Source organism: Grus americana, chromosome 3 (genome assembly GCF_028858705.1).
Source record: "Grus americana isolate bGruAme1 chromosome 3, bGruAme1.mat, whole genome shotgun sequence".
In the NCBI taxonomy this organism is placed as follows: Eukaryota; Metazoa; Chordata; class Aves; order Gruiformes; family Gruidae; genus Grus; species Grus americana.
Window position 1 is genome coordinate 29,194,937 of NC_072854.1, and position 20,101 is coordinate 29,215,037.

A 20,101-nucleotide genomic window follows, 5' to 3' on the forward strand; every position below is an offset into this window, starting at 1 on the left:
ATTTATCTGATAATTTCATTCATTTTACCATCCCTATAATCAGATCCAGAAGAAGTACCATGTAGAAAGTGAACCTAAATATCTTCTCAGACTTCAACTTAAAAATGTGGTCAGTATTATGCCAGGGTATCTTTCCAAGTCCCAAAAGAAATCAAAGAGCAAAGTAAGTCCATTTTATAAGGTATTTCATTGAGAAGGTTGAGTTCACTTATGTTTTGTTTAATATGCTTTATTTTTAAAGAACAATTGGTGAAAAACAAATACAGATCTGAAACTGGACTTTAGAGACTCCAGTGTGGGAATTTGTTTCTATTTCAAGATCAACTTCTAGAAAAACTTTAAAATTGAGATCCTTATGCCTGTAGAAGCTTAAGACATGTTCCACACCTATTTCTGGCACAGCTTTGCTTAGCCAATGTGTTTACTACCACACAAAAATCCTATCACAATAACACACATCATACATGCAGTGTTGTGCTTTATTGCATCCTTGCCAGATGAAGAACAAGGAATAGCTATTAACCTGTGTGACTGTTGGGACTAAATAATGAATATGGTAAGTAAGCTGTCTGAGCAAGGAAAGTGGTTTTTATGGGTATTTTCTGCCAAGAGCTTGTAGAGGTGAGAGTGGGAAATACCCACAATATAGCAGACAAGTCAGAAGACAGGCAGATTTCCAGAGTCCCTGAAGAAGTGTTAGGGCAGCAAAGGAGAAGCATTTTTTTTCAGAATGGGAAATTCTGCTTAAATGCAAGACTAGACTTGCCAAAGCAAATCAACCTGGAGCAGAAAATAATAGTCCCATGCTCTGGGGCACCCAAAAAAAATTTGTCAGGTGAGTAAGGGAGAGAAGCAAATCCACCCACCAACCACAGACTGTGACAAGGAAATGCATTTATCATGTGTCCTTAGATTATTTATTTCCTCTTGCTACCCGAGTATAAAGTTATTTCTTCTTTGGAATTCCACAAAGTTTTAGCATACCAGGTGCTAAATTTCAAGTGGAATACTTGGTAGGGAAAGAGTGGAAGATCCATCAGTAGGCAACTAGCATATTTCTGTTCACACCTTCTAGTTCTGCAAGTTGACAGAGGCATTGACTGAATCTTGTTTTCACTCCACTGATGACCAAACACTTTCACTCACAAATTTCTAAACATAGATCAAAATACTGTGACAAGATAAAGAACATCAGAAATCACTGTTAATGCAGAGGTGGGGGATGAAACAAGGGTTATCTTTAATAATAAAGGATGACAGCAGCAACAGTAACAAAAACAGAGAGCAAATCTAAAACCCACCTCCTGCCATTCCAAAAACTTTATTTTTCTTTACACCAGCTGTGATTTCTAAGTTTCGGATGGGTCTTCTCTTTCTCTGTTTTAACTACGACTTGCCAGTCTCTGAATTCACATCTTCACTCACTCTTTTTTAACCTACTCTTTCTGTTCTTCTCCTCACAGTCATCTTCTTTATCCTTGATAACATCAGGTTTTCCAATTAAGTCCAGTTTAAGCTCTTAATTCTCTGGCTTCTTTGCCCTTTTTTCCCCTCATTTGCCATTCAGCTCTGAATTAACCCATTAACTATCAAAACAGACATAATATCAGCTTCTTTTTTGTTGCACAGTGGCCTGACACTCCTGGCTTTCGGTCAATCATTACCTCTTCAAGCCACCATTTGATTTCTGTCAGTATCTTTATCAACTATAATTCTTGCAAACTTTGTTCAACAGCAGAATTCCTGATGTATAGATTATTTTATAATCCCTCCTGTCTTTTTATTTAAGTCCATTAAGATCATAGAATCACAGAATCACAGAATGGTCTGGGTTGGAAGGGACCTCAAAGATCATCTAGTTCCAACCCCCCTGCCATGGGGGATCAGATACTGATTCCTGACTCCCAGGTTCTACAGCCTCGGTCCTTTGGCTCGCTCTCTACAACGTTCATCATTCTAGCCTAAGTTATAAATCAAACTCAAATTCTTGTGGTTTAGCAACCCTTCAGCTACTGAATAGGCTGGGAGAAAGTCCATAGTGATGCTGAACAAGAAATTCCCCTCCTTCCTCAGTTCTCCTGCCCCCTCACACTGTCTCCATTATTCCTACTTTTCTGCACATTATACAATCCTATTACAGTTGTACAGTTGCTTTTCTCCATTTCACCTTCTCTTTTCTTCTTTTCACCAGCAGATCTGTTCACTTAAATTGAAAAAAAATACTGTTTTTTAAAAGCCTGTTAATTTTATTTCATGAATATCCGCTTTGCACTGAATTGTCCTGAATGTACACAAATAATAAATTGGAATCACCATGTACTATACAAAGGAGGGGAAAAATAAATCCCAAGGCATTACAAACATTTTTAAATATATTTACTAATTTCAAGATTCTTAGCCATTCACTGTATGCATTTACACAGCATCACTACAGAAGAGTGCTCCTTCTAAATAAAATACCCCAGGCATTTATTCCTTTCGCTATCCATTTCTTCAGTTTCTAACTCATAACGTTTCATGGCAACAAAGTATCGAACAAAAGTTTCGCCTAATGCTTCCTTAATGCACGAATCTTTCTCAAGCGCAACAAGAGCATCTTCTAGTTTCAGAGGGACTGACGAATGTTTCAGATCACCAGTGTGATTTTCTTCCTGGACCATATCATCATACCTAAGTCCTCTCTTTACTCCATCCAGACCCGCAGCAATAGTAGCAGCAAGCACCAGGTAGGGGTTTGCTGTAGCAGAACTTAATTTATTCTCTATGCGAGTGCCTTTTCCACTGTGGCATTTGATGTTAAAGGCACAGCTGTTATCATTATATGCCCATTTTGCATTTACAGTCTCTTTTGATTCTTTACTGTACTTAGAATAAGGCTTACGGCAGCTGGTGGTAGGAGCCATCAAGCAGCTGATAGCTGCTGTGTGTGCCAAGAGACCCGATAACCAATTTTTTCCAATATTTGAGAGCTCCTCAACTCCATAGCCAGCAGAAAACAAATTCTTCTGGCCATTCAAATCCCACAGGCTATGTGACAGAGCCCCCGAATTGTAGAATCCCGATTCTGAGAAAAAGCTAGCCACATAGTTATACTTCTTAGCCACCTCTTTAATGCCTGTTCTAAACGTGAAGGCACTGTCGGCAGCATCTATGCCAAACGCTGGATGAAAAGTGATCTCCATTTGTCCAGGCCCACTGGAAGAAGAAAAGCTTTCAATGTTGGCACCAGCATAATACATTCCTTCAATGAGCTCCTGAATGAAAGTCTGGTCATGGTTATTTAGTATCGTGGCTGCAGGAAAGGATATTGTCTTTGAATTTACAACCTCAGTAATGCCATAAATACAAAATTCATAAGTGAAGGCAGACTGTAGAGAAAAGCCATTGTCCTGAAGCTGGCTCAGCTGTTTCTTGGCAATGTGCCTCGGTGAGGTCATTAGCGGGTTGCCCAGCACAGTGAAGGAATCACATATCACTCTCGCAGTCTGCTCAGTCCAGGGCAGAATACGAAACGTTGATAAATCAGGGTTCAGGATTATGTCACAATTAAAATTGGTTGCATTTAAGTAATCTAATTCATTATCTTTAGGATTCAGGGTCAGCTCAAGATAACTTCTGGGCATGGCAACACCATGAATTGCTTTCTCCTAAACAGAACAGAATGACAGATTACCAAATGAGAAAAGAACTCAGCGGTATTTTTATGTATGCAAAATATATAAAAATCAGCCTCTCGGTAAGAACAGTAGTATTTTTTCCTAAAAGAACACTAAAATGCAGTGATCTCTAAAGTGGAGGATAACAGCCAGTTACTGTGTCATTATGAAGCAGAACAACCTTCTACAAGATTGGTATGAAAACCCTGGCATCCAGTATCCCATGACCATTTTTTAAATTTCCATAAAGAACTGAAAAAATGTTCAACATCTATCTTGCATGGTCCTTATACAATTCTGAGCATCACCAGTTAGGTGCAAACTTTGCAAGTCAAACTTCTATCTATAGTTACTCTATAAGGTTTTCATACCCTCTGAGCATTTCCTTTACATAGATCCAAATTACCATACAAGACTCATGGCAAGAATTCAGGCTGTGACTTCTCTTTATATGCCATAACACATACCTCACCATTTTTCAGATGCAAATTTTAACTGAAAATTCTCACTTTCTTGACTTAAGAAGTTTGGGGGTAAAATACAGGGAAGCACTTCCAAGTGAGAAATTATTCTAGTTTTTCAGTACTCCTCCTCTAGGTAGCAAACAGGATAAACTCATAATTATACTTCCTTCTTCATTTGAACACAGAGCTGCACCTTACGCAAATGAAATATAGATAGGACCACAAGGAAGGATCATCTTCAAACAAGCACCTTTACAACTTACCTTACACTCAGACCTTTAGGTAATGAAAACTGCAGTTATGCTAAGTTCTATCAAGTGAAATTTGGCTCATGTTTATATCTTACCTCTATTTTTCTAAGAGGAAAGGATTACAATCTTAGTGAGCAGAAGAGACAGAATAAACCTAAAAAGGGGTAAGCTCAGAGCTGAAAAAACAAAATTTTGTATATCTAGATGAAAAATTGTTGAAATACTTCAAACTGCATACAGAGTCTTCTCTTAAAATAAATAGATAGATAGATAAAGTCTGCCTTCTCTTAAGTAGGTGGCAGTCCAGTGGTAGCAGTTGTCCCTGCGTGACACCCATAACCAAAACTGCACAGTATAGTCAATACTGCTCCAAGATGTCTAAGTTGTCCATTTGACACTGAAAAGGTGTTGAAGGTGATTACCCTATAGTACTACCTCTACCTCCTCCAACCCTTCACCCCCCAAAAAAAAGAGTAAAAAAAAAAAAAAAGAAAAAAGGAAATTACTCTCAGTTATTCTGTATGTACTCTGTATGTATACATACATGTCTGTGTGCACACATACACAATTTTTTTAGTGTCCAAAAATTTAGACTGTCATCCAAAGCTCCAATTTGTTCAGATCTTAAGGTAAACATAAAAGCTTTCTTTGAACAAGCTGATCTAGACATTTGCAACTTGGCATAACAAGTGAAAGAGATGTTGCAATTAACCTACCAATCCTCTCAAGAATTGGGATTGATAAAATCCAAATGACATCAGAGAGAGCAAATTGTATCTAGATGATACAGTTGCAGTTTAGCAATATCTAAAAGAGAAATAATGAAAACATGGCTTAGGCTTTAGAAGGAACTTGAAATAAAAGTGCTCTACATCTTTCCATGTTCATATCTTTTTTTGTGATCACTCAGTAAAGCTTAAAATGTTCTTAGTGATATGTGAATGAAAGTATAATGTAGTTATGCACATGAAGTATCACAGAAACAATATACTGAAAAGGCTGATCAGTCAAGGATAAACACAGTGAGGATTGCCTCCTAATTTGGTTCTTATTTCCTGAATCATCAATATAGCAAATATTGCTGTTAAGTCGTCATGCAACCCAATGGTATTTTCTTATACGATTGATGATTATAAAATTTCTTACAGCAAAAGTGTTTTTCATTCAGTTATCCTTCTTTTGGTGTTTACTCCTTTCCTTTTGCAGTTTACTGATGTTCAGTAAAACAAAATCTTTATAATGCATTGAACCTGGAAAGATAAGTCTGAGGAAAGAGATTATTAGAAGTTCAAAGAACTGAAATTACTAGCCTTATTTAATTAGATTACTATTTGGGGCTACAGGGGAATAGATGGTTGCAGTGCTGAAAAAAGTCCAGATCCTTTGGGAACATTAAGTGGAGGGAACAGATAATTTGTTCTAAGTTTGAGTTTCTGCCTGCACTATGAAAAAAACCTATAAAATATAAATTAAGGACAGGGCCATAAAAACACATAAAGCTACATCTAGAAACAAAAAAACTCACGTGAAAAAAGCGAGAAGGAACATTCTTTGATCTTGACACACCATGGAGGTCTATTGATTCAAATCTGACAAACTGTACGTTGTCCCTGGCCATCTGCTGCTTAATAAATTCAATATGAGAGAACAGGTGAAGGAGAGTTGGACTTCCAAGGCCGTTTACATCAGGCTCTCTGCTGGACACTGTAAGTGAAGAGGAATGTTCACGTCAAACAAAATAATGAATGCTGGAATACAGGCTGTTCTCCTAAAAAGTGCAATAGTGGGAAACTGTGACATGGAATGCAAAAACAAAAATAAGAAAAAGATACACTGGTGCTGGAGCACCTCTCCTGTGAGGACAGGCTGAGAGGGCTGGGATTGTTCAGCCTGGAGAAAAGGCAGCTCCGGGGAGATCTAATTGTGGCTTACCAGTACCTGAAGGGGCCTACAGGAAAGCTGGTGAGGGACTGTTTATCAGGGAGTGTAGTGACAGGACAAGGGGTAATGGGTTTAAGCTGAAGGAGGGTCGATTTAGATTAGCTATTAGGAAGAAATTCTTCACTGTGAGGGTGGTGAGGCCCTGGAACAGGTTGCCCAGAGAGGTTGTGGAGGCCCCCTCCCTGGAAGTGTTTAAGGCCAGGTTGGATGAGGCTTTGGGCAACGTGGTCTAGTGGAGGGTGTCCCTGCCCATGGCAGGGGGGTTGGAACTAGATGATCTTTGAGGTCCCTTCCAACCCAAACCATTCTATGATTGTAGGATATGGAACACAGAGCATTTTTGTAAATAAACACACTTTTTTTTTCCCACCTGAGGACCTGTATTAAAACCCTTATTTTTTTGAATGGTCTATAACTTAATTTTTTTTTTCTTGTTGGTAAGAGAATGCAGGGGAATGGTAGTAAAGACAGGAATTTCTGAGGGATATCTCAGCTGGTTTGTTGGGTGTTTTCAGGAGCACAAATGTCAGCTGGATACCTATTTCCCACTGCAAGCTGATAGAATTCAGATGCTATATTTCTTCAATGCCTTTGAAAAGTGCATGGATACAGAAACATTATATAAAGGGCTCTTGTCTTCTACTAAACTTTTGTCAAGACCTCCTGAGGAGGCCCGTAGTCTTCTCCACTAGAGGCAGCAGACTTTTAGGAGAAGGTTATGCATTTATGCTCTTGTTGTTATGGAGTTGTCTTCTTAACTGTATTACAGCAGCTGTAGGACTGTATAAACTTCTTGACATGAAAGCCGTAACATCTGTGTATAACTTCTGTAATGGACCAGAGAGCTGGGCACAGTAACTTCCTTTCACAAACCTCTTGATATCTCAGTCTGCTTTTCTTTTGAGTGTCTATGTATTGTCATTATTCAAGTTAAACTACATAAGGTATTAATTTCCATTTAGTACAATAAACTAACTAGACCAAGGTTAAAATTTGATATTAAGATATGAAAAAATGCAAAAAATTATTTCTTTCTACATTTCTGAGAGGAAAGTTCTCCATTCTTCCTAAGAGGCTGAGAATATGATCAGATGAATTTTTGCAATCTTTCAGATCCACGGTGGAAGATCACCAACAGCAAGCACTCATCACTACCCTTCAAGTGGAAGTTAAAAGCTTCATGCAAAGGCATTACAAAGGTTGATGGGAGCACTCCCAATCTCTCCAGTACCAAGCTACCCAAACTGGAGCGCATCTCCTTTAGCAGTAGGCAGCAGGTACAAACACATCTCTTTTGACCTCTCCTTCAGGGCAAGCAAGAATGCCAGTTGAAAGGCTATAAGGAGGCTCTCCAGCTAGCCCAGCACAAGGCTGTCTGATTATTCCCTGAAAAGGCAGCAAATTCATCCACAGTCATAGACTTCTTGGAGCCTTTGAATATTACTGGAGTATCCTCCACCTTCAGATGGCAAGGAGGTGACAAGGATACTTTAGGTCAGTAAAGTAAGAAGAAGTTAAGTGATAACAGTGCTCCCTGAGGAATGACAGGTGAAAGGACACGACAAAATTTTAAGTAAATATAAGAGTCTATAAGAAAACAGAGTAAAAATTGAAAAGGTAGAAACAAGAAAAAAAAAAAAGAATTTTGCCACATCCACTTCTCCTTGTGACATCTTTCCCTTTGGTCTGCCTCAGCTGTAAGCTGCTTATGAAAATAGCTTTTTTCCTCTGTATTCTATAAACACTAAGGCACTATGTCCCTTAAATCATATACATTAAATAAGGAAGTCCTGTTTAAATATTCTGTGTAACACTCACTCTGTTACAGATGCTGCCAAAACACAATAGCGAGCAGGGAGGATACGTAAACCGGCCTTTCTTGCATATGTCATCCAAGTAATAGCTATTTGAATACCACTTCAGTCATCCCATAACATTGTTTTACAACATAAATGTTTACTGACATTTAGCAGATCTGACCTCTTTATGAACCTGACCAGCCATTAGAAGTTTATTAACAACTAATGAACTGTTCCTATTTATAAGATAAATAGAATTAAAAAATATTCTGAAAATCTTCCTACAGATTAGAGTGAGTAGCATTTTCTTCATCTCCAGGGACAGAAACCTCAAGACTGATTTTGGAAATATGAAAATGGATTTGTTTCTTAAATAATATTTAGTGAATAACTACTGACAGTACTTACTCCAGCACAGGTCCCAAAATATATTTTATTAGTAGCCGCTAAATAAATCACTGGCAAACTAAGTCCATGAAGCCAATGACGACTCAAGTTTGGAAAGGTATCGTAGGGAACTGAGTACTCTGTCTTTTCCCAGTTCATACAGTCATTATCCAGAGCATTAGTTACTGGAGATAAGGTAGCTAATAAATAAGAATTAGAAGGGTCTAGCTGACTTAGATACACAGTCTACAAGTCTTACATTCTTATGAGGGAGGATGGTATTCATGAATCTTAACTGTTTCCCTAGCTTTCTGGGCCTCTTTTATTACTACAAAATATCTACAAATAATAAGAAAGTATCTTCACACATTTAAAAAAGATTAATAACACAAAACTAAAAATATTACAAAACCCCCAAATTACACTAATTATATTATTATGTCTAGCAGAAGAGTGGTGCCATTCTTAGATCATTAATATTGAAATAATTCAGATTGCTGAGGGCAGCTGACATCAGGCTAGGGCAAATAGTTAACATCAGCTTCATCTTTCCAGCAACAGAAAAGTGCCACAACAGAAGAAAGTGCACATGTCCCAGATCAATCTGTCATTATCTGCTTGTTCAAAGAAATCCTTTCCCATGGTCCCTTATTAAATCACACCGCCTCTAAAGCAAACAATTTCTCAGCTCTACAAGCGGTGACTGTGTCAGACTGATGAAACTAAAAGAATGTGCTACATGGTGCCAGGGGACTTGACAATGACAGGAACAGGCTGACCTAACAAATGTAGTAATATTGGAAACTCTTCACCGAGAAATGCGACCACCAACGTAACATAAGGCAATAACCGCAGATACCAGCAGGTAGACTACAGGTACAAATCATACGTTGGAGAAGGAGACGTGTTTCCATCAGTCCTCCTCCAGTTTCTTCCTCCCACTTTGTCTGCAGCTGTGCCAGATGTGCTCCCTCCTGAAATGACCCCACCGCGGCCACGCAGCTGCTGCGCACGCTCCCCCTGCCCCGTGAGACGGTGTCTGGTCACGCCTGCGTCCCACACAGCGTCAGTGCACACGGCCCTCTGCTCTGTGGCACGCTGTGGCACCTGCGACTGTCTCAGAGTGGCAGGGAAATAAAAACCCTTGCAAATGTAGGAATTGCTGTGCCAGTCAAGGCAGCGTTTCATCACTCTAGAGCTGTCTCTGATATCGGCTATTAACAGGAAAGGCAAGGCATTCTTTGCAAAATAATCTGTCTAAAGAGAATGGCTTTTGCAGTTCCTCACTAAAAAGGTGGTCTTCTGGTTAGGAGCAGAAGGGTTAATATCCAAATTTGTCTTTATTTCTTCTTCATCCTTCGAAATCTAACACAGGGTGCTCTGAAGATCTACGTGAATATTGACCCCCTTTATAAAAATGGATACCTTGGGCGCATGATATCCACTAGCAATGAGTCCCACAGGGTAATCACACATCTATACCCTTCTAAATCCTATGGAAATTCCTGTCACTACTGATTTAAATATGTCTGCTGATCTTCACAGGACTATGGTTTGTGTGTATTTAAGAACAGCCAGTCTACTTGGCTTGCACAGCATGTTTCTTGCTGTTCTCGTGTTTGTCTTCAAACATTAACAGTCTCTGTTTCTCAAACCTCATATCACAGCTTTTCCTATGCTAGACATCATTCTTATTGCTAGGATTTAAAGCCTCCCTTTTCTATTCCCTTCTGGGTTTTAACATAGTAAATAGAAATGAGTACTAGGTTACACTTGAATAGTATTATTGATGTGAATAGTGATCATAAGAACCTTCAGTTGAAAACATTATGTAAACTACATTTTCACCCAAAAATAGTTTCACCAAAAGTGTTTACTGATAGGTCAGTAAAGTGTTTGATTTCTGCAGCAAAGTACATAAAAAGATGTTTCCTACCTCTTATTTTCGCTCCCGTACAAGACCCCTAGCAGGGAAATAAATATGTAAGCATACTAGAAACTTATCAAAGCATGGGAGACACTAAAAATGTTTCCCTGGTCTGTTTGATATTGATACTTTCAATGTTTTTTCCATCTGTTTCTTTGTCTCATGATAGGCTTCTTTCTTTTTTAATCTTAACTGTGAAGCAAACTTTTTTACTGATATGGCCATGGAGAAGCTCAGCTCTTTTTTGTGAGTTGTATAGCTAATTTAGAGACAGCTTCAATCATCCATGAATTATTCTTTCCAAACTGTATGACAACAACATGACACAGCTTCTCAGAGTATCTACATTATCAAGAATCGAATGCCAAAAAAGATTTTATTTCTCAATAGATGAAAGATAAAATGTCACTCATTTTTTTTCTGTCTTCCAGAGTTTTATAAAAATGGTTCTTCTGTATTGAAAGAGAAAATTTTCACAGTTTTATAGAAAGGTTAGAAAATATTCCACTTAGGCAAGAGGATTTGAAAACAAGACATGCAGGTGTCTGAAAAAAAATTAAGGTGAGTAATACCCACTAGAACTACCTAACTAATGATCCTAAATATGATGGATCTAGGATGGCACATCTTTCTTCAAACTCAAACAGAAAAATTAGATTTAAGGAAGGAATGACTGAGCGAAGATCCATGAACCGAGGGATGCACAATTGCAAACTTGTGCATCTCTTCTTGCTCTAAAAATGTTTGATCTAATTAAAAAAAAAACCCAGTGAGAATGAGTGAAGGTGCCACATTAAATGGGAAGCAAGGTTATTTAGGGAACAGAAGATTTTGCACAGTATTGAAGGTAAGGACTAAACTCTTCTTGAATGTGTTGTAGGAGAGGCAGCTGGCAGAGAGATCAAGTAGAGAATGCATTTCACTTATGTTAGACCTAAACTAATTATTTTGGCAACATTTCACTATTACTAGGAAGAAAGTGAGCATCACCAATGGGTGGGAAAAATTACTGACTGAATATACCTCTTTCTGTCACAGAGTCACAGGATGACTAGCTTACTGTGGGCACCGGAGTCAGAGGAGTTGGATCTCACATGAAGGCGGGGACAATAGTTCAGAAAGATAGGATGGAAGTGTTATCTGAGCATTTTTGTTTTGTATAGAATGAGGTGGAAAATGGAAAAACATACAGAGTCACAGAGAGGGAAGATTTCAGCTATTAGTATGGAAGATAAAGGACTTAAGGGTTTTGGTTTGCTTTAAAGGAAAATAGCTGCTCTTAAAGCTTGTGAAGTAAAAAAAATAGCAAGTTGTATATAGCTCAGTTCAGAGGGAAAAGGAAAGAAATAGGCAGAAAATATGATAGTTTGTTCAACAGAAAATAAGGGCCATCAAGAAGGTTTAGAAAGGAGCTGAGCTTCAGCCCTGCTATGTTCAAGTTGAGTTCAAAATGTAGAAAAAGAAATATTAGAAAAATTTTACTGAACTGCAGGTAGGGCATGAGGAAGGAACATGAAGAAACAGTATGGCTTTGCTTTTTCACTTCAGGAGAGATGCAAGAACAGCACAGATTATGTAAAAAAACAAAGCAGAGAACAGTTCCAAGTGAAAAACACAGTGCTAAGTAATACCCAAAGCAAGACGTGGTTATTCTGCAGGAATGACTGCAGAGGCAGTGAATATGAAGTACCTGGAGCAGGAACTTAGATACCTCTCCTGTGTCCACTTATATCTCCTGATTGTCCACTTACAGCTCCCAAAGAGTCTTTAACTCCCAAAGAGACTTTAAACAAGTCCAGAATTACAACATGAGATTATTCATTGTAACGGAAAAGGGAATTGCTTGTAGGACTGATGAACTCCACTCTTAAGAATGAAAGATAGCCTGTTAGTAGCTACTTGATATGCCTCTCTTTAAAAAGACAACTTAGCAAAGGAACTTAGTGCTTGGGGTCAGCACCCGTATAACATTTCCTGTGATTCTTGGAGTGTTCAATCATCTTTCTTCTGTGCATTTAAAATTTCAACAGTCACTAGGTAGCTACTGATGCCTGCGGCTATGGCTAAGTCACATTTTCTTCCTTCACAAATTTCCTTCTCCCTTCTACAATTCCTGATCCTATCCTGGTCATATTTACATGGCCTCACTTGATATATGCTCAAGAAGATGAGCCCTGTTGAGAGGACCTGCTCCTGGAACTGCTCAGGTTCCTGGGGGCCCAGCTCTGCAGTCTGCACTCAAGAGAGAGTTTAACAAACTACTTTGTCTCCAGCTACAGACCAAGATGTACAAAGGGAATCTAAAGCCTCAGGTGACAGCCTGATTCCAATGTGTTATCCACCTACAGCTACCTGGAGGTGCTGTTGTCTCATAAGGTCCAGAAGAGAGATTTCTCTTGAGCCTGCGTGGTGGCACCAGGTTCTGCAGGTCCCTCTGACCACACGCAGTGCGGGTGGCTGCTGAAGCCACCTGCAGACCCTGACTCTGGCAGTCCCCTGTGACAAAGAGAACCCCAACAATGCGGTGTATCATGATCTTTGGGAACTTCACATTGCTCGAATAAAGTTATTTTCTTTGGCTTCCTCTCTGGCTACCATAGTATAAATACTCTAATTTAATAGCATGCAGAGCAGCATGTGATAAGATCTGAGTTCAGAGGGGTCAATATACACTTATGGTATACGCTATATATATTATACATATAGTATATATCTACATATGCGTGTATGTACATACTACGAAGTGTTATATAATGTTACATATATTAAATTTCATCTGAATTTTTACTGTTTGGAAGCCTCTCTCTTGGTGTCCCAAGAATGCAGGCACTGAACAGCTTAAGAAGCACCTGATCGTTAACAACTACATACTAATTTGCACAAGTGCACATCATTATCATATATAGATACTTATGCAAATAAAATTCATAAATTCATGTTAGTGCAGTCACTATATTTGCCTAATTAGCTATCTCTGTTAGTTTCTGTCTTTCCATGGTGATGAATTAAAAGAGCTTTAGCTTTAACTTCAGCTCCAGTTTCACTGACACTGTCCAAGTAATATTTTTCATGTTGACCAAAATACCTTGCACGTCTGTCTCTTTTCTATTATTTTTTTCAATGTCCAAGCACTTCTTTTATAAAAGAGCTGACAAGCAATGGACAAAATGCACATGCAGTAATATTTTCCACAATTTCCAATCAGAATTATATTAGAGAGACGTTAACCACATAACTAAGATGACCATATTTCAGTCTTCTGCATTATACTGAATCACTAATGCTCAACTACGTGTCTCAACCTTTCTGCTGCTGACCTCTAGAGATTGTCCCTGAGCTGTGCACTTTTAGATCAATAAGGCATATTCCTTCTTTGGCCATGGCATCCAAATGTGCATAGTACTCAATATAGTGACTAAGTAAATGCACTGGGTACTGTTTATGTAATAATCATGTATGTGTGTACAGTCATATAATTTCAATGCTCTCCTACTTTGTATTCCACATGAAAGAAACAAAGAGAAGAAGAGAACAATTTATTTCTGTATATTTTTTAAATCAAATGTTTGGGGAAAAAATTGGATCAATATTTCCAATTAGAGCAAATTCAAATATTTGAAAACTTGCAAAATATAAGAGGTTGTATTTCAGATCTACTCAGTATTGAGATATGTCTAGATACAATACTTCTGTTCAGATATTTTGGTAACTAAAACATTTAAGATGACATTTTAGTCATAAAAATAAAATATTCAGGATTTTATCTCAGCAATCTTAATAAATTATCACTGACAGCGATGAAATACTCTACATACTGTTTATGCAAAGGTTCATTAAAGACTGCAGAATGTTATCTAAAACTTTCTTCTCTGCAGTTAAGTTACTGAATGTATTCAATGAAAATTAAATTTCAAACACATACATTTCTAATTAAGTAGAAACTATTTTTGTTTATTCCATTTACTAGTGGAAACACGTACTGAACCCTACAGTTTGTTTGGTCAAAGCCAAATAGAATCCAAACCTCGTGAGATTCCAAAACTCTCGTTTTGGATATGTTTCTGATGAGACAAAACAGTTTTCCCCCACTTCCCTTCATGGTTAGTTCTCATCTATAGTTCTCTTACAGTCGTTATTGCCAGTGATACAGAGTAGGATTAACCCCAGGTAGCGTTAGGTATTTCAGAGTTAGCAAATAATCTGAAGTAGTCATCATGGGACTTCCTTCCCATTGAGTGGAAAGAGATGTCCATCCATGTTTCTCATCAACGCCTCTTTGAAGACAAAATGCCTCTTTCCCTTCTGACTAGGTAACAAGCTTGGATTAGCCACCTCACTTTAAGTGGCTAAAATTGGGTTGAAATCTCCCTGTAGAATCTACAATTAATCTCATCAGTTCTCTTTACCTTGTAAATGGTGTTATGACAAAGAATACTTTAAAATGTATTTGCTGGTTTTGCAGACAACGAGAAAACAGTAGCAATCTAAATTTGACGATTCATTTCACTAGCCTTTCTGCAATGTGAAAAACAATGTAATCTGGAAAGGGAACAGCATCAAGTGTAGGCTGAGAAATAACCCTCTAACATATTTATTCTAATAGACATGAATAGAGAGTGGTTTGAGTGCAAAATATCTTTTCAAAGCTTTATATTTCTCATGCAGTGCCTTGAGTTAGCACTGATAATGTTCATGGGTATCTTGTTCAGACTTGTTCAAACTAGGTAACACAATATGTCTCCTGAGAAATCCTGCTATAGCTCACAATATTTGATATATACAAATAGTCTGTTTTCAGAATATGTATAGCAATATTTCTATCCATCTGAAAAGAGACTTTTAAATAAGTAGGATAACTTCATATTGTTGTACAAATTTAATTGCTACCGTTATATTTTATTATGTAGTTAATGATGGACGAGGTATTTTATCAGCGAAGAGATAAGATCCGTATTTCTTGTATCAGTGAGATAAGTCAGAGGGTAAGATATTTATCCTGAAAAGCTGATAATATGATCTGAGCCTCATGCTCCCGGAAATTTATTAATCTGATATCTATTCAACTGGCAAATTGTTGTTTGTGTGCTTCCTGGAATAGACACAAAACATGAACTGCTCAAGCCCATTACATTGTCATAGCTAATGGTAGTTCTCAGTTTGCTGATCCAGCTAGCCCAGAAGTATAGCCTTCACAGTTTCAAAGAAACCACAGCCTATTAGTAGCAATTAATTGGCTCTATAAACACTTCCAAAATGGACTTATTGAACAGCATGAAGATAAGTGGAAGTTCTCTGCCTCATTTGCTTTTCTTCCTCTATAGTTTATATTAGATGTTTTAGCATTCCAGTCCTCTCACAGGACGGATAATTGAAAACATCATCCCTACATGGGAGCAATTTCCACTGCTGGAAATGTTAACAAAAAGGAAATTTTAAGAAGCCCAGATGCCATCAGAGCATTGCAGTGTCTAGCAGACCTTTGGGAAATGTCGCCTGAGCTCAGTTTAAATGAGGAAATATTTCAGTTTTAGTGAATAAGACAGGACCACTTGTGCGTGGCCGTTTTTGGCAGGCAGCTGGGCTTCATAAATGCCTTACTTATAAAAAAAAAAAAAAAAGCATAGATGTAGAGTACAACTTCTGACCCAATTCAATCACACAGAAACCACAGGTGTCAATTCTCTCATGCGCTAGCTCTGCCTAAAGCTTGCAGCTTAACAGAACCCCACAAAACAACAGTAGCACTTTATTTAACAGGACAGCATGTGATGTTTAAATATCCTTACCAGCTTGGCCTGCGGAGGAGTCAAACTGAATCTCGGGTGCCGTGCTTTCTGCATGTGTAGAAGCTGCCGGTAGTCTCAGAATAAGTTGATCCACGTCACTTCCCGCTGGTTGCTGCTGATCAGACCCAGCAGAGCTGAGGACCAGGAGAGGTTTGCTCTGCTGCCCCACTCCTTCCTTGTGGAAGCTGTGGTACTTTTGATTCTCCTCTCCAAAATGGGGACTAAAAGTCTCAAAGGGTCGGCCCTGCTTGTCAGCTGTTTTCTCCCAGGGCTTCGAATTTTTCTGAGAAAAAGTGCCACCTGCCTTGCCACTGCACTTGGGCCTGTAATCGGGCAGAGGACCTTCACTCAGCAGGTTCTTCAACTCTTGCAAACTTCGCTTAGAAATGTCAGGTGCCCCTGTGAAGGACTCGGCAGTACCGCTTCCTCGAATGGTTACAGTACTGCCCAGGGAGCCCGTCTTTGTCACGTGAAACTTCACATCTTTTTCTACCATCCCACCCCGTTCTTCTTGCTTACTCTCTGCCTCCTCAGCGCCCTCTCCCCTGCGTGCTGCCTCTGCGCACCCAGCTTTCCCTGCGTTCCTTGCAGGCTGCAGGCCCGTGGGCTGCTCCATTTTAGCTGGTGTATCTACTTCCTTGTGAGTTTTTCCTATTATTCTTTTCCTGGTGTCAGCATTTTCCTGGATTTCTTGCATTTCTCCGGACATGTCTTCTTTCACGTCGCTGCTGGTATGGGAACTGCCACAACCCGCTCTGTCCGTTTGTACTGGAGGAAAGCTCGCCAGGTTTCGAAGAGGCTCATTTGATGGTGGTTCTGAGGAACCACTGGTCGCTTGAAGGGGACAAGAATCTGGTATTTTCGAGGTGCAGGACAGCTCCATCTTCTCATTTTCTAAAGGAGGAACGTACTTTGTAGGACCTTTGACTCCCTTTTTCTTTCTGAAACCACATATATTGTTGCCATCAACTTCATCATTGTCACTTTCAGATGTGTTCTGTAACCAGCAATAAAATATACAACCAAATAGCACCAAATAGCACGAATGAAACAGAACATCACAATGGAGTACTACCACCAGCTGCATTCATTTTGTAGCACGTCCTTTACTTGCTGATGGAGGTCTCTGTGGACTCTTACTGACCCTCAAATTCTGCTATTTTGATTTTTAAAATTCTCACAGAATTCTTTTTCGTATGTTTTAGAACAAAATTGGTGAAAAGGCCTTCATAATATAGTTTTTAGGCAGATTTAGTAGATTAAAATATAAGAGATTGCACACTGTGTGACATCATTTGTCAAACATGCACCCTTTAAATATGAAAAAATGTATTTTAATTATTACATTTAAGTATATTCTTGCTCATATTAAAAGCATTTGTGTTTATAAATGAAATTTATTTCCCTGAAACACAGAACACTGGCAATCCTTATAAGTACAGAGAGGGAAACCTGAAAATAAACAGCTTTTAAATTAATTTCAGGATCTAATTTGCCCAAATAACTGAACTTCCAGGGCAGCGGTCAAAAGGACAAACCCATACTTGGATGAGTGAGTGGGCAAGAACCAGAAGATGATGTTTACTTTTATATATGACATTGATATAATTTATATTATTATGCTGGGAGCAGATTTTAAAATGGATGTAAACATGTGGACAAGGTGCAAAAAGGAGCTACAGAAATTAATCTGCTTGCATTATCCCAAAGAATATCAAGAAATGTCTGGATCCTTGTCCCTCCTAAGTATCTTGATCCTACCACAAGTATGATTAATCTGATGGTGACAGGGAAAAGGACAGGAAATCAAAACCAGATATGTCCAAATTAAAAAGCAGCAGAGATTTTAATATTGTGGGCGATTATTTCACAAACTATCAAGGCAGAGATTGAATCCTCTATTTCACGGAGTCTTAAAAAAGACTCCATAATACAGTTTAACCAAAATATGAATCTCTCCATAGCCAATCACAAATTGTTATATTGCTTATGAATACCTACTCAAGCATGAATTTAAGACTCAGTAGCTTAACCCACAGTCCTTGGTTTGCTTGGGTTAGGTCGGAATTAACACCTGTAAAAACACTGGGAAATCAAGAGATATGTTCCGAATGAGACTGTTCTTTACCTTTTCCACAAAGGAACAATCTGTACTCTCTCCAGTTTCTGAATTTCCAGAAGAAGTAGGGATCTGCACAAAAGCAAAGTGAATGCCAGTCTGGATAAGGCAAAAGAGATTCCTGTTGGCAGACAAAAGCGCACAGAAGAAAAGGCAGCAGTGTCTGATGTGCATATGGAAGGAAACAGTTACTTGGCCACCATTAAGGTCATTAGCACCTCCCTTTTTCTATATTATTCCTCCCTATTTTCTCACTGTGCTATTTTCCATCATTACCTAGTTAAAAAAAGGCTCATGGCTGGGGTTCACGGGGAAGGCAGCTGACTGCCAGCTCTATAGGCAGGGCAAGCCACCCAGCGCCTGCAACTCCCATGCACGTGTCTTGACAGCGATGTGGTCGTGATGCCCACTTGCAGCCCAACACAGTTATTGGCTCATTCACAACAGAAATCCGTGCTTACCCCAGTTTTAGCACTCGGTTTTTAATGAATCCATTTCTTCATCAAAAAGCTTTGGTTTATTCCCATAATACACCATATGATACTCCGTAAAATAACTCTGGGTATATTGCTGATACCTCCTCACATTCACCCATACAGAACAGGCCTAATTCCTACAACTCTGTATCATTATGGAATATAAACGTAATGAAGGAACTTTCCTGAAGCAGACAAAAAATGCTTATAATGGAGAATTATGAGGGAGAATTTTAACACCTCCATTAGTAATACAAGAAAGTGAATGAAGCTGGAGAAGAAACAGTAGAGGTGGAAGAACCAGTGGCTGCTAAATGAGAAAACCCAAGTCATTTTTGAATAAAGGAGGCATCAAAGTAAATTTCTAGGTGTATAAAATTCTTTTTTTTTTTTGAGAGAGAGAAAGGACAGAAGAGTTACAGCTATGAAAGCTATAGTTGTAAAACAATTGTAATTTTTAATGTATGTATGAAAAATATTTACTTAAATATCTTTTATGGCAGAAGTTACCATCATTAAAATATTCTGGTTTCCACTTTATGAACTTTTCAGAATTCTTTTGTTTCCTTTGAATAACTTGAAACCAGTAACATAATCATAACACCATCTGCATTTCTGCTTTATAATATATTCCCACTCTCTTTGCTCAGAGATAACCACTGAAAATTTTAATGTTTGATTAGGTTTTTGCCTGTTGTCCCTACTGCAGGTCTCTGAGAAATGTTCAGTAAAATAACTGAAGGAAAGACGAGCACATCCTTTTTTATAACACCTATATACTGAAGTCAGACAAAGAGTAGTTCATGTATCAAAACCAAAACCTGCCTGTTAGTGTTAGCCATTCTAAATGGTTTCATGAACACAAGGTACCATCTCCACGTTATAACCCTTACCAAAACACATTCCTTCTGAATAGAGATGAGCGGGATAAGGACTGATCACTTGTAAATTTGTTAATGGAAACATTAATATGCAATAGAACTCTAATTACTGATGTGTCTATAGCAGTCTGCAAAGGGTTTATTTTCCATGAAGAAATTGAGATTATGGTGCTGCATTTTGATCATAGATGTCTGAAATAGATACAATGCCTGTTGCTCTCAAACAAAACAGCGATTTTTTTTTTACCTTCAAATAAACAAAACTCTTACCTTTATACAAAGAACAACCTATACATTACTTAAGGTCCTCAGCGTAAGGCACACTGTGACTTTGTGCAGGAGAATGACTCTTCATTTCTAAATAAACTCAGACATTGATGGACTTTCTTTTAGAAACCATTCACAGTAATTTTT

At 38.4% G+C, this 20,101-nt stretch overlaps 1 protein-coding gene across 1 annotated transcript; it reads right to left on the minus strand.

Moving 5' to 3' along the window:
- Window positions 1–1,888: 1,888 nt before the first annotated feature.
- On the minus strand, window positions 1,889–17,298 carry LGSN (lengsin, lens protein with glutamine synthetase domain). Its single transcript, XM_054819889.1, has 3 exons — window positions 16,212–17,298; window positions 5,897–6,075; window positions 1,889–3,647 (listed from the first exon to the last, which is right to left on the minus strand). Exons 1-3 carry the CDS (start codon window positions 17,296–17,298, stop codon window positions 2,448–2,450), a joined length of 2,466 nt encoding a protein of 821 aa, XP_054675864.1. The 3' UTR covers window positions 1,889–2,447.
- Between the last annotated feature and the right edge of the window lie 2,803 nt (window positions 17,299–20,101).